At 39.0% G+C, this 14,423-nt stretch overlaps 1 protein-coding gene across 2 annotated transcripts in view; it reads left to right on the top strand.

The window, feature by feature from the left end:
• The window catches only part of SAXO6 (stabilizer of axonemal microtubules 6), a 44,029-nt gene extending 39,107 nt beyond the window's left edge, over positions 1 to 4,922 (top strand). For both annotated transcript variants that reach the window (XM_075931414.2, XM_075931421.2), the window contains 3 exons: positions 43 to 292; positions 1,732 to 1,800; positions 3,803 to 4,922. In XM_075931414.2, coding sequence (XP_075787529.2) covers positions 43 to 292; positions 1,732 to 1,800; positions 3,803 to 3,912 — 429 coding nt within the window. In that variant the 3' untranslated portion in view covers positions 3,913 to 4,922. The remainder of the gene's footprint in view (positions 1 to 42; positions 293 to 1,731; positions 1,801 to 3,802) is intronic.
• The last annotated feature ends 9,501 nt before the right edge of the window (positions 4,923 to 14,423 follow it).

Below are 14,423 nucleotides of genomic sequence, written 5' to 3'. Positions count from 1 at the left end.
TTTGTGTATAAACTAACGGAAGCCTTTTCTATGGCATTTCAGTTTGAAGGAGAAGCAGAAGCTGTATCACTACGTGACTCTCCAGCTGCTGGATTGAAAACTTTAGATCCTTTGCCTCTGAGGAAGAATTCTTGGCCTACTATCAATGCTTCTGATGAAAGAGCTTCTCAGACTTCAGCACATTCAACTATAGCTCCTGTGCAGAAATCAGTCAGATGCTCTACTTCCCCCTGCTGGAATCCATCCCGTCGCATTCAAGGGACTCTTAAGGATCCAGAGTTCCAGCATAATGGTACAGGTTTTTTTAAATAGGATTTTTCCATCAACTGAGTTTGTCACAGAATGTGGTAATTGCACATGTGCAGGTCCCAAAGATTTGTGATTCCAAAAAAGAATGGCTGTGCTAATTGCAAAGAAACTGTTTTCTATCAGCCTGTTTCATCCTGCAAGAACAATCGCATTATTCTACACTTAAATGAGCTACTTTGAGTTATTCTGCTATGGGGAGATTTGGCCTTTCCTTCATGTTTGTTCAATATCTGTCCAATAGTGCTTTCTTGATTTCAGTAAAGAATTATTAGATAATTCAAATAATTGGTTCTGCATAAACAGTTTTGTTATCTCTTCTGTAGGCAGCCAGTGGAAAACCTAGTACATTTCCAGATAGGGTTACCCACATAGATGAGTAATTGGACACGTCCACAACATCATCACACGACTCCACAGTGCATTCTGTATAGGGAGAAGAGGAAAGACAGTAGCCTAGGTGTGATAAAACACTTATTTCCCCCTTTCACTATAGCTTTCCAGGGGGAGTCACAGCTTGAGTCTGTGGTGTTTGTATACCCTTTCATGTGCTGTGGGGCTAGGATGTTCAGGAAAGAGTTGCTGGCAAAGATAAATCTGTCATCATGGTCCCACCAGAGCTATGTTAAAAAGTGTAGTATGGAGACTCAGGGTCTATGTGAGCATGGCCCTGGCCTCTAAAGGATCATCAAAAATCAATGTGGATATTGAGAGAGCTATAGTTTTTTGAGGACACTTGCATGTGAAGGTAGGGAGAAGGAGATAATTCAGCTGTCTCTATCTTTAAAAGGTCTGTTGAAATCTCAACAGCATTTCCTGGTCCCTGTGGGTGTGTGTTTACTGCACAGTAAACCCATGCTCTGACTTGGGTTTGAACCCAAGCCATCCTTCCAGGTCAGTCTCACTCAGGTCAGCAAGTACTGAGGCCTCAGGTCCTAGGACCCTGTTAGTACCCTGGGTCTGAGCCCCAATGCCTGCCGTGACTTTGGTCCAATCCTTGTCATGTTGCAGTGAACGCACTTGAAGGCAAAGACCATAGTCAGAAGGTCTGCAAATCACAGTATGAATGTATTAGAATGGCTTGGACACCTGAGTCCAGTAATTGTAAACTAAGGCTTACAATGCAATGTGGAACGTCAAGGACAGGGTTTTAAGTATCCAGTCCATAAGTGTGGGTGTCTCAAACTCAGGTTTACAATGTAATGTAGACATACTTATTACAGTGGGAGTTGCTATAATGGATGTAAATAAGGGAGTCTGTCCTGTAACTAGCAAGTATGTAGTACCCTAATTAATAGTTAGGCTTTTAGAAGTAATGTAAAAAAACTATTTAGAACATGAAGTGTCATCTCTAGACACTAGATTCTGATGCAGAATCAGCTCTTTTAATGGTATAAAAGTAACACCAGTGGCCTTTTCTTCTAGGGAACATTTCAAGTCCAAAGAAGAGCCATTTCCAGTTACCACTGCAGGAAATAAACTATAATGATGAAGGTATTTTTGTATTCTTAATTATTAAGCCATATGTATATGGATGAATTATGGCATTATCTGCACCCCAATTGGAGATGGGTGCATACAGGACATAATGCAGCCACCCCAAACATAGCCTCTGAAACCTGTATGCATGCCCAGACCATCAAAAGCAATCCAAATATTTTTTGTGTGCCCAGTAATATGAAAAGTTAAGTACAAACCACTATGAATAAACTGTGAAATATGGTTACAAATGAAACTGATTATAACTGTGGCTCAGTATGGCTAATTTAATGATTTCTTCCAAACTCAAATTTAACTGCCCCTTTCCTTTCCAATTTTCATAAGTCTTTTTTCTTCCAGCCTGGATCACAAGCAAAGTGCAAAAGTACTATGTCTGAGGGTGCTCTGGTATTTTTAATCCAAATAGATAAAATATAGAAGTATCTGTAATTTTATTGGAAATCCTGTTGTCATGAGAATTTGATACAAGCTGTATGTATTCTACAAGAAAACTCAAAATTAAGTATTTGTGCCAGGAGGGACTCTGACCTGATGCACTGCTGTACATCCATTGAGTCATTACAGATTTTGTCACTGCTTTAGCAAGATGGTCACTATCAGTAACTGTCTTGGATTATCAGTTTTCCAGACAAGGAGAACAAATAGTATTGTGAATTTTCAGAGATCAAACAGAAATTGGTACTACACCCTACAATATGCTGTGTTTTCTGCGATTCTAAATTGGATTGTTTAACATGTAGTACCATCTCTAAAGCTTGCCTTAAATCTTTGAAAGACTTTGGTCCAAACATTCTTGAATAGGTTCCTAATTTGCACATACAATTAGCAGTTTGCTCATAAAGGGGATTTTTGTATCTGTATATATAAGCGCTTCAATCTGTTTGTATGCATTTATGCACTTAAAATACCGCCATTTGGGCAAAGTTTTAGTAGCAAAGATGCATCTGGTACAGTGCTGTTATCTAAAATGTGTGGTGAAGTTGTGGGATGTTGCAGAGTGCTATTGAATTTCAGATGCTTTCTGTAGACATATAGATGCTTTGCTGAGCAATTTGCACTGCCCACATGCTTTCCTGCCAGCTGCAGTGACTAAAATAGAAAAGAATTGCCCTGATCCTCCACTATGACCAAGGAGCACATAATACATCCCAAGATGTGGGAGGATGTGCAAAAGAGATTTAAGCTGCTCTTGTGCTCCCTGTTCTAGACTAGCTGCTTAGCAGCTGATTTCCTGGGGTAACTGAGAGCAGCTTGAAGGCAGCTCTAATTTACACTGGTTGCTATAAATCCCAAGGGACCAATACAGTACCCAGGGATTACTAGAACCATGAACTGGAGAAGGGGAAAAAGTATAGAAGTTACTATGTCAGTTCTGCAGTACTGGAGGATCATTTTGGGCTGTAAAGATTAGGCACAGTGAATCTAGCTTTTTAAAGAGAGCTCAATGCCAGATTCCCACTGCATTTCATTGAGCATTAAACACCACATTTAAAAATCCTAGTCAGTATGCTTGTAGCTTTCTAATTAGCTTCCCCTATAACAGTAAGGCTAACGATAACATAGAATTAAAAAACAACGAATAGTCTTGCAGCACCTTAAAGACTAACAAAATATGTAGATAAACTTCAACAACAACGGTTTGGTAGCACTTTATAGACTAACAAAACGTAGGGAATCATGAGCTTTCATGGGCACAACCTACTTCTTCAGTTGACTTTCAGATGCTTTCTGTAGACATATAGATGCTTTGCTGGGCAACTTGCACTGCCCACACACTTTCCAGACATCTGCAGTGACTAGAATATAAAAGAATTGCCCTGATCCTCCACTTTGATAATGTAGATGTTTGCATTTGATTTTGTAGCATTAATTGTCATAAATTACCTACAAACCTTTGCTTTTGAGGAGTCAGCCACAGCTGCTTTAATTGTTTAGAATTTAACTCTGATTTGTGGATTATTTATAGGTATGTTTTCCTTGTTGCTTGCACTTACAGATGACAGATTGTCCCAGATCTCTGCTCGCTCTGCGGCTTCTAGCTCACTAGCATCTCAGATTCTGGAACGAGCTCAGAAGAGGAAAGAAAATTTCTGGGGCAAGTCGTAGTAGGTTCCACCAGGGAGTTACTGTTTTGTACAAAGATGTATTTTTACTGCACAGTTGTGTACTTGATTTTTGGAAAATTTTATATTTTTGGCCTTGTACGTATTAGTAAGATGGCCTGACATTTGACACTTCAGTTGAAATAGATGGGAGTTCTGTGTACACTGCTTTTTAAAATCTTTCAGTTATGGCATGTCTTGAAATTGAAAGTAATTATTTTTCTATAACTTGTATTTAATTTCTGAAGATGTGTTATTACAAGAATATAGTACATCAAAAACAGTATTTTGGGACGATATCATCATTCACCTACAACTATACCTCAGACATTTGATTTTAAGCATGTCTGTGTTAGCAGATAGTTATGTTAGGTGTTTGCTCATAATCCTGTATGAATTCTGAATATGTACTAACTATTGTCATGATGTCATTTAGTACTATCTAACCTTACTACCAAACCCCTCACATTTAATATTTCAACAAATGTGATGTGAAATATGCAACAAGTGTTGAGGTTTTGATTTCGACTCCAAGATCTTTCTAGTTAAAAAATAAATATTTAAGAAAGCCAAACACTTGTTTTTCATCTAGACTTTGATAGCTTACTGTTTGGGACCACTTTTAGCTATGCCTGGAGTATCCATATGGATGGCTGTATTATTGTCAAGACCAGTGTTTAATGTTGATTTTAGATACTAGGGAAAAATGCCCCTAAATTGCTGGTATTTCAAATACAGGTGTTAAATTACCCCCTAATACTCCCCAATTACCTCTTCATACTCGTAGTTATCTGTTTCTGAGTGAGTGAACAACTGTAATGATGGTCACAGGTAAAACTGATTGTTATTTATTCTGATGGCCTATTTTTTTCTTGTTATTTGACAAAAGCAAGTTAACACGAAGTAGGTGAAAATAATTGCTTAGACATTTTTAAATAAAAATTAAGTTAACGTACTTGTACAATGAAGAATTTGAATTTTGTATACATTTAAAAATAAAAAAAATCAAGTTTACCTTGTTTTCACTCAGTTTAATATGCCCAGCAGAAGGCCAGACCGTCTCGATGGCCTTCTTGAAGACAAGCTGCTGTCACCCTGGAAAAGTCCAGAACTGCTCTTTATAAAAGTTCAGTTACTCATGCACCATAGAAAAGTTGACATTTGGAATCATGATTAACTGGATCCAGAACCAAAACCCATAGTCCAAGTTGAAAGACTGAGACTTCCTTTCAACTGGGCCTTTATAAGCTGGTCTATGTTGGTGTCAGGAATAAGCTCGTCCTACTATAAATAAGAAGTTGGAAAATTGCATGCAACTGTTGACTACAGAAGGGGAGATTGTTAAAAAAGCAGTTTCCTCAGCCGAAAGAGTTCCTTTAGAAATGTTTATTTTTTATCATGCTCTTCATGCCCATTTCATGTGGACTCAGGTGCCATTTAAAATAAGGCTGGTTGGAAATTTTCTAGACTGTTTTTAATGGAAAACTAGTTTCTGATTAAGCAAAATTTTGTTTAAAAGTTTTCCACAGAGTCTTTCCATTTTCTCTCAAATTGGAATGGCTGGAACCAGAAATACTTATCTGGAAATAGTGTTGGGGTGCCTTCTTTGGGCTGAGTTTCCTAGTTGGACTACAGTGGCCGATGATGGATGCACCATGGTCGATGACTCCCATGATGCACTGCTTCCTCTCTCCAAAAGGGTAGATTGTGGTGCTTCATGGGAGATGGAGTCATAGATGAGCCTCTAGAAGAGGCTAGAACTCTCATGAGGTACTATAGCGGCATCTCTACGTAAAAATATTTATACTTTTGGCCAAAATTTTTCAGTTGTCAAACTGCAATTGGAAAAATAAAAATCCAATTTCTATGGAAAATTTAGACAAAATGAATGTCAGAATTTTCCACAAGGTGCTGTTTTTTTTGTCCAACTTTAAAGCATTTGAGAGATTCTTTTTTTGTGTTCTTCAAGGCAGCCATAAAAAGCTCAGTGCACATTTTCTGTCAGTAGACCTGTTTGGATATCACACTAATAATGCAGGCTGATAGTATTTTCCTTCAGTTAACTCCCCAACACATTGCTAAGCAAGGTCTCTCCTGATTTGAAGCAGACTACATATTTGGGCAAGTTTGAAAGGAAAACATACTTATTTGTACTGAGTTACAAATAAAAAACTATTTTGTTGTCCATAACACCCCCAAAGACGACACTCCTAGAAGTATAGTCAGAATAATCAGCAGCTCATTTCTTATTATTATTTTATTATTCAGTTTATTACTCTGCACCTAGGTTCTCAGCATGTAGTGTAGTGCTTCATAAAGATTCTGCATGACAGATTACTGTCACTGTAGTAAATCAATCTCCCTCAGAAGTGGTATCTAGGTTTAGGCTGGTTTACTACAGCTCTGAGAGGAGTGAAGTTTTCACAGCTCTGAACCATGTAGCTGGGTCAACCTAACTTTACATGGTAGATCAGCTCTTCATGTTGACATTTGTCATTCTCTGATTAGTGCCTCACTGAGATGAATAGGGTAATTGCAGTGTAGGCATTGATTCAGGCTGTCACACTACATTAGTTAACTTTCTAAGCTGAAAGAGTATTGTAATGCCAGAACCAGACATTTTGAAAATTTAGATGCAAAATTATAATTCTGAAGCAGCAAGTAAATTGTGCAGTAAAGTTCTCAGCCATAGACTATCCATTACACTATCTATATTAAGTTACTGCTGCCTATGTATTATAGTTGCAAGAAGATGGATGATTAGCAAGTAGCTTGGTTGTCTCAATCACTGGATTTCTCAGTTATTCACAAATCCCTCTCTCTCCACATTGTCTAAGCATGGTTTGGAATTACTGCACCCTGACAGATATGTAGGTATGCTGGGCAGGAAAAGTGTTAACTGGTTCCATCTATTCCTTCTGTGGGAGCTGTAATTCTATAATGCTAGCTATGTTATCCAGGAAAATAAGCTACTTGAAAAAGAGTTTTGGTAACAGGGTCTCCTTTGAAAATAGGCAACTTCGTTGCTTGACATCAAATTATTAGAGTTACCTAAATCCCCGGATTTCTGCTTCATGCTCGGCATTTGAGTATCTCAGCTGTTTGTAGAATGTGATTAAAATATAGGCAAAGAGTCCAAGTCGTCATTAAATGGAAGTTTTGCTGTTAAGTGGGTTAGCCAAGTTTTAACAGGGTAGACTGGAACAAAATAATTCTGCTATTCAAATACAAATGACTGATAAAGGAAAGTGTGAATTGGGATTTAAATTGCTCTGCCATTTTTTTTTTACTGATTGTCACAGATTAATTTTTCTTGCAAGAAGTGTTTCAATAGAAGTGTCTTAAATTAGCATCCTGATCCCATGCAATTATTCTAACCTTAACAAGTTAATTTCAGTTTCAGGAGATGAGAACTCTGCAGAATTCTGTTTAGCATTTTGTAATACAGTACAGCCACCTACCCTGCAGCTAATGATTTGCTCTTCCACATATCTAGTGAGGAAAGCACAATTTCAAATGTTTTCTGTTAAAAGCATAAAATAGTAAGGAGTGCAAGGCATGGCAGCTTTGGGAGCTCTAGGAAACGTTTTCTTTGGCTGCTATGAGACAGCTGTTGCTTAGGACATAGTAAGCGTGCTACATATATCTAAGCTTGGCTCCAATAAACTGTGCCTCTAATAAGAGGGCTTGCTAGTGTATCTATATACCAATATAGCTACCCTGGCAAACTCCTTCTAATGGAGAGAAGGCCTCAGATGGGAGAAAAGACAACAGCTGAAGTTGCCTTGTATGACATGACTATTAAGAGCCTCTGGAGATAGATAGGGTTCTTCAGCAGTGTGCGTGAAGGATCTAATACTCTAAATATTTCTATTGTAAGTTTACTTACATTGAATGGAGGTAATTGACAAGAAACTTTTATTTTTCAATTTACCTCTTGGCTTATTTTTTAATCGCACATACCCACTGGGAGTTTGAGTCTTAACTTTACTCTTTATTTTAATCTGCTTACATCTGTTGTAGTCCATCCTATTCTTCTGAAGAGGACTCTAACAAATGCCCTATCAGCAACTAAATAGCCATATTTGTTTTGTATGTTTCAATTGTACGTTTTCCTCTGATATTTACATACTGTTTTTAAAAATTATTATTGCTTCACATATGTCGGACCTATTCAAAGGCCTATTCAACTGAATAAACTCAGCTAGAGCATTATTAAGGCATCACTGAACTTCAGCTTTTAACACAGCTTTGAAAATTTGTACTCCCATTAACAATGGTTTTTTTGCATAATATGTCAGTAATTCTACTTTGCCAAGTCACTGAGTCACTGTCTTGCAAGTTAGAACAACCACCACCACCACGCAACAGGAAATACAGAAATTTCAGTACACCTGACCTAACTTCTCAAGAGTTGGATATATGTAGGTCATTAAATAGATCAACAGTATCTCATAATTAGCATGCTAGAACTTGGTTATACATTTTTTTAAAATCAAAGGAATCGTGTATATGGCGGAATAGTCGATAATGGTTTAGAACTTATCTACCATAAAATTATAAACAGGTGCAATGAGATATTCTGGTTTCTGTTTGTAAGCCTCTACTTCTGTAGAGGGATAGCTCCTACTACAGCAGGTCTGAATTAACTACTCTTATTTATACATTACAGTTGTACAGCAATACAGTTGTGGATGATTACTGTCATTGGATAATGGACTAGACTCATGCCTGTTGTAGCACCACTGAAGTAAACAATACTATTTTATTTGTTTGCAAATTGTGTTGAATTTTCATGTAACTACTATGGAAGTTATTATGACATCTAGCAGAACAATATGTGTAGCACCCATATAGAGATATGCAAAGCTGGTTCAGTGTAGTCTTCTGTTGAGACCATATTGATCACAATGGTTTTGATAGAAGAATAAGAATGTTTAAAAAACCAGCCATATAAGGCTATTTAAAGTTTATCCCACAATTGGTTAACAGTTTGTTTATGATTTTAAAAGTATCAAAACATGACCCTTTTAAGACGAAAACCTTTAGATTATTATATTTAAGTAGCATCTTTCTTTAACCTACCTCGAAATTACATATCTGCACCAATTTAAAGTCAGAGACAAGTCAATTTTTAGAAGAACCCCAGTACTACAAGAGAAACTAGAAGTGTTATAACCATAGTAAATGGGTGAAACTCATATTCTTCATGCACTGCTGGAGTACATAAGTTTTGGGCTGAAGATGAGCCTAAGAATTAGGGAGGACTGAATCTCCCTAACTTATGCCTAGTCAGCTACGAGCCAATTCCTACATGACAGTCCTGATAATATGCATAATAGATGTACATCAAAGTACAAATGTTAGTTCTTTACCTGTGGGTTGATTGAAAAGCAAGGAGGAAGCTTTTGTGGCTTTAGGGGCTAAAGTGATGTAAACTTCCAGTCTTCCCCCAAAACGATATATGGGTTAGTAAGTCATTGTCGAGAATGTGAAACCACATCGGTTTCCCAGTGTATTAGGGAAACTCCATACGTAATTACACTTAAAGAATTATCACTGGGAGTCAGTCACGGGGGACACTTCTAATTCTAAGATGTCATTGGAAAAAGTGAGGTTAAGGACATGAAAGCTCATCTTGTGCAGTTTTAGTATAGTTATTGGGGCTGATTTTTCAAAAAATGTTATGAAGAATATTTTACTGAGGATCAAAGTGGTTTTTGCTCTTTCAACAGAGTTACCATGGATCCTCTTACTTGAGTTAGATACTCCCAAGATTTATGATCTCAGGAGCAAAGGAGGATGACTATGGTGTCAGATGTGGTGCAAAAAAGCTTTTACAAGAAGCAGATTCACTCTTTGGAGGGCTCATTAGTAAGAGATTATAGTGTAGCCAGGGAATGATATGCTTTTTCATGAGCCTCTCTTTTCCATCAGTGTTGTAAATGCAGGTCTCAATCATATGTCCAAGTCTGCAATTAGCTATGTAAGATAAGACAGATGGAAAAAAGGGGAAGGTTAAACCTTCAATCACTACATGAAAGCACTGGTGAAGGAAAAATTTAGGGCCATTTCTTCACTGCCTTGTACCTCATTTCTTCATTTACACCTGTGCTATATCGGGGTGGACATGTGTAACTTGCCACTACAGCTGAATGTTAGCATTTTTCACACACATTTGTCAACGGTATATATAATGAAACAATGCCTAAAGCCATGGGGTACTGTGCCTTCAAAGACTTCAGCAGAAAGGAAAAAAAAACCTGCCTGAAGTAAGATCAAATTCACCACTGGTGTAGGTGGGTACTATTCCACTAAAGTCAATGGAGTCACTCACACAGCAGATGAATCTAGCCCATAAGCACTCAAACCTAGAGAGAAGAGTGCAGACAAAACTGGAGTCCTTGTTTGGCATGCTCATGGAGAGGGTAGGTTGTTTGTTAGATCAGAGAAAACATGCCAAGCCAAAGGATCTGTAGTTACTACCACGAAGGAAGGATGTCGGACTCTCCAGAGACTATGGTTGGTTCCTGGCAATTCTCTTGTCAGTGGTGGATGGAAAGATGAAAGAAGACCACCAGAGCCTTACTAAGGCACATAGAGTTGGCTATCGTATAACAATTAGTAACAGGCGAGTGGTTTAAGAAGGAAACCTGAACTTGAGTTTCATACCTAACCTCCCTCTTTGGAGCTTTTTATCTACTCTCCTACCTGCTGCTTCGCATGCTGCCTGTCTTATAGCACCCTCCTCCCACTGGATCAGGTTTTGCTCTTGCTTTGACTCTGAGCAGCTTAGTTCCTGAGGCATTTCCACCAGAGCTCACTCAAAGAACCCAGGGAAGCAGTTTCTAGGGTTCCTCAAAACCTTGTAGACGCTTCCCTCAAAAGCCCATGCAGACCAAACAGTGCCGTCACCAAGTCTGTTCTTCACACCAGTAAATTTAGATGCCATCAAGCCTCCCTCCTGTCCATTAGGCTCTGGAGCAATTCCTTTCAGCAGTAGTTCCAGTAGCAGCCCAGTGGGATCATGGCCTCCTGGCCCTAAGCCTTTTGGACAAAGTTTCAGTCTTTCCCTCTTCATTTCTTGCTGCCCTCTTTTATAAGGATAAGCTAATTCATTTCTAGATGCAGCAGTTTGGGCTAATCAATAAGCAAGCCAGTTTCAGGCCTTTGGCTCAGAGCAACAGTATCCCCTTGATATATCTTCCTGCACCATTTGAGTGACCCTGTATGAACACACACCACAGAGCCCCTCTGAATTCTTTGGTTGTTGGAAGGAAATCTGCCTTCCTGGGCCAGTACACTATTTGAAATTGGGAAGGCTGAATAACTAATTAAGTACCAACTTATCTCATATAGACATTTGAGTCCTTCGTAGTTTAGATCTACCTTAGTGCTGCATGGTCAGTGACTAAGACAAAAGATGCTCCAACCAGGAAGTATCTCCGGTCCCATGTAAAGCCAGCCATTTGTTCTTGAGGATAGAGTACTGGATTTCCCAGTCTAAGGATTTTCTACTTGTGTAAAGGTGCACCTCAATTGTCTTTTTCTAGACTGAGTTCTCGAGAGAAGTCAGAGATGTGCAATGCTGGCTTGCTGCAAAGAATCTGTTTTAATTTTTGAAATGTTTGGTTGCAAATGGGGATCATGTAACTTGCTGAGGGGCTAATTTTTTAACAAAGTCAGTCAGAGGTACTGCTAATGAGGCAAAGTTGGGCACAAATTTGCTATGGTACTTTCCTGGCCCTAGAAAGGCCTAGACTTGCTTTTTAGTTTTTTGTATGCAGTGGTGTTTGCAAAGATCTCAATTTTGTCCACTAGGAGTTGGACATTACTGTTCCCTATTAATACCCCCAAACATTTCTTTTCCCATTTTCCCACCATGCACTTCTTTGGGTTTGCACCTTCTTTTGGAGGTGCGTGGACAGACAAACACATTATCTAGGCAGGTCACGGTATAGCAATTGTATCGGGTGTTATGGCCAAACATCAGCCTTTGAAAGGTGGTCAGAATTACACGCAACCCAAAGGAATGGTAACAAATCGGAATAGGCCCACTAAGGTAGAAAAGATTTTATTTTTTGAGGAGCTGGGAGTAAGGGGAGTTTTCCATTAGTTCTTAGATCTAATGATAGAGTGGGGTTGACTGAGGTGATTCTGCAAATCACTGACTTAGGATGCTGTATATGTATCAAGGTCAGAAATGATGTTTATCTGCTGGAAACACAAAAACAAAGTTCTATCTGGTGTTCGTACCAAAATCATCAGAATACACCAGGGGCAATGAAACCCCTCAGTTATCTTTACATTTCCTGAACTTCCTGAATTAACCAGAGTTTTACACATTTTGGGATATAATATGACTTCCTAATGGGCTTGGCACCAGCCATATGTGGCTGTGGCAAATCACCAACAAGATTTTTCCCTGGAGTGGGGGAAACATCTCCTTGTAATCTCCCAGGACATTGTGTATTTGTCTTCTCTGTCCATTAGACAGCCTCTCCCGAACAGACATCCTATTCTGTCCCAGTTTTAGCCCTCTTAGGGTATACCTATAATGACCATTATTCTGAAATAACTATGCGAGCGTCTACACAGCTATTCAGTTATTTCTAAATAATTTCAAAATAACGGACAGCTTATTCCAACTTCTGTAAACCTCATTCTATGAAGAATAACACCTATTCTAAAATAGCTATTTCAAAATAAGGCGTGTATAGATGCTCCACTTCTGCTATTTCGAAATAGTCCCTCATCAGGGCCATTCTAAGTTATTCCTTGTGGGGCTCTAAATCGAGATAGTACATCTACATTAGGGAAGCCTGTCTCAGACTAATTTTGAGGCTTCCCTGCAGTATACACATTCTACTTTGAAATAAAATATTTCGGAATAACTATTTCAGAACAGCTTATTCCGAAATAACAGTGCAGTGTAGATGTAGCCTTTGGGAGCTGAAGATCCAGATCCTCTTCTTTCTCCTCCAGGTGGATGAAGGCTCTCTTTAACCCCCCATTCCCAGGGTTTTAATACATTTACATAATAAATGTGGTTTTGCTGGTTTGGGCAATACATTTTGTAATCTATTGGTCCCACCCAATGGAGCACTTCACACAGGTCCTACCATCTGGAAGGAGCTTGTTGTATGAGTAGAGAAGGAGTAGGATAACTCAAGCTTCCAGAAATGATATTGTCACATTTGGGTCTATTGGGCATGAGAGAGGTTTCAGCTGGCTCAAACTTTCTAACTTTTCCCTCATTTGAATGACATATTAGAAGACAATGGTAGAATGAATGGGGATGAGATTCTCAAAACTTCCTAACCAAGTCTACTCTTTCTCAAAGCTGTTTCCCTTAATAAAGTTTGAAAGGGGAGAAGTCGTTGGAGAACTGCGGACTTCTTACCTTTCAAAGAAATGATAAAGGAACAGCTGTCTTTGACCTCCGTTCCCAGAAGATTAATTAGCATGTTCTTGAAGGGCTTATTGAACCACTTTTCCAGATTATCTGTCTAGAGAAAGTGTATTGAGCTCCAGAGTGTTCATACTTTCAACAGTGCTGTAACCTGTTGGAGCACCCAGGACCAGTGTTCCCTCTATTTTTTTCCAGCCATGAGTGTAATACATTTTATGTGCACAGAGGCATGTGAGGATGTGCATCATCAATAGAAATACATGTTGCTAGCTGGGGTGCTCTGGTAATCAGCTGGGCGGCATTTGAATTTCTCCTGGGTGGCTGCTCAAGCATTCCGCTTTCAGGGAACATTGCCCAGGACATGAAATTCATCTCTTGATCAGTGATGACTTCTGATGGAAGGCCACCCAAAGAAAAAACTTGAAATAGCTCTCACTGTAGGGTGAGGCAATGGTATTTATAAAGGAATTACCTCAAGATATAAAGTAACATAATCCCCAAGTACCAAAATAAATGTGTGACTTTGGATGCATTTCTCCGGAGGGTATATTATATCAGTCCCCACCCTCTCAAAGGCAGTTGAAATTAGGGGAATTCTGGGGGCCCAGCCCTGATCCTTGATAAAAAGAAAATGGCTACCTCTTTATATATTCCTGGCCAAACTAATCGGGACAATAGTCATTCTTGGGTTTTCACCCTACCTCAGTGTCCAGTGGGAAGAATAAGGGGAAGCCTAGGAGCTCTTGCCAGGTTGACTTTGACAGTACGATTTGAAATCTGGGTTCTTTAGTTTGGGGATGTCTCTCTATTTTGTATAAAAAAAAATCACATTCCATAATTCAAAGCAGGGAATCTAATGAGATGAACGTTGAGTGGTGACCAGCCTGTGGACTTTGAGTAGTTGGTTGAAACATTCCTGGAGTGTCTGGTTGTCATGCTAAGTAGCCACAGCATCAAGGGTGCCACTCAGGATACTGCGTCTAGGTTGTGAAAGGGCTCTGCGGCATCCATAGCTAGGGGATAACCTACGAACAGTTGGGATGTTCCCTCTTCAGGCTTTACCTTTGAGAAAGTTCTTCTCTAGGCTCCCTGGGTACACCTAT

Source organism: Pelodiscus sinensis, chromosome 1 (assembly GCF_052426305.1).
Source record: "Pelodiscus sinensis isolate ZL-2025 chromosome 1, ASM5242630v1, whole genome shotgun sequence".
NCBI lineage: Eukaryota > Metazoa > Chordata > Testudines > Trionychidae > Pelodiscus > Pelodiscus sinensis.
The sequence above is the reverse complement of the archived record's forward strand: the minus strand, read 5'-3'. Positions and strand labels throughout refer to the sequence as shown.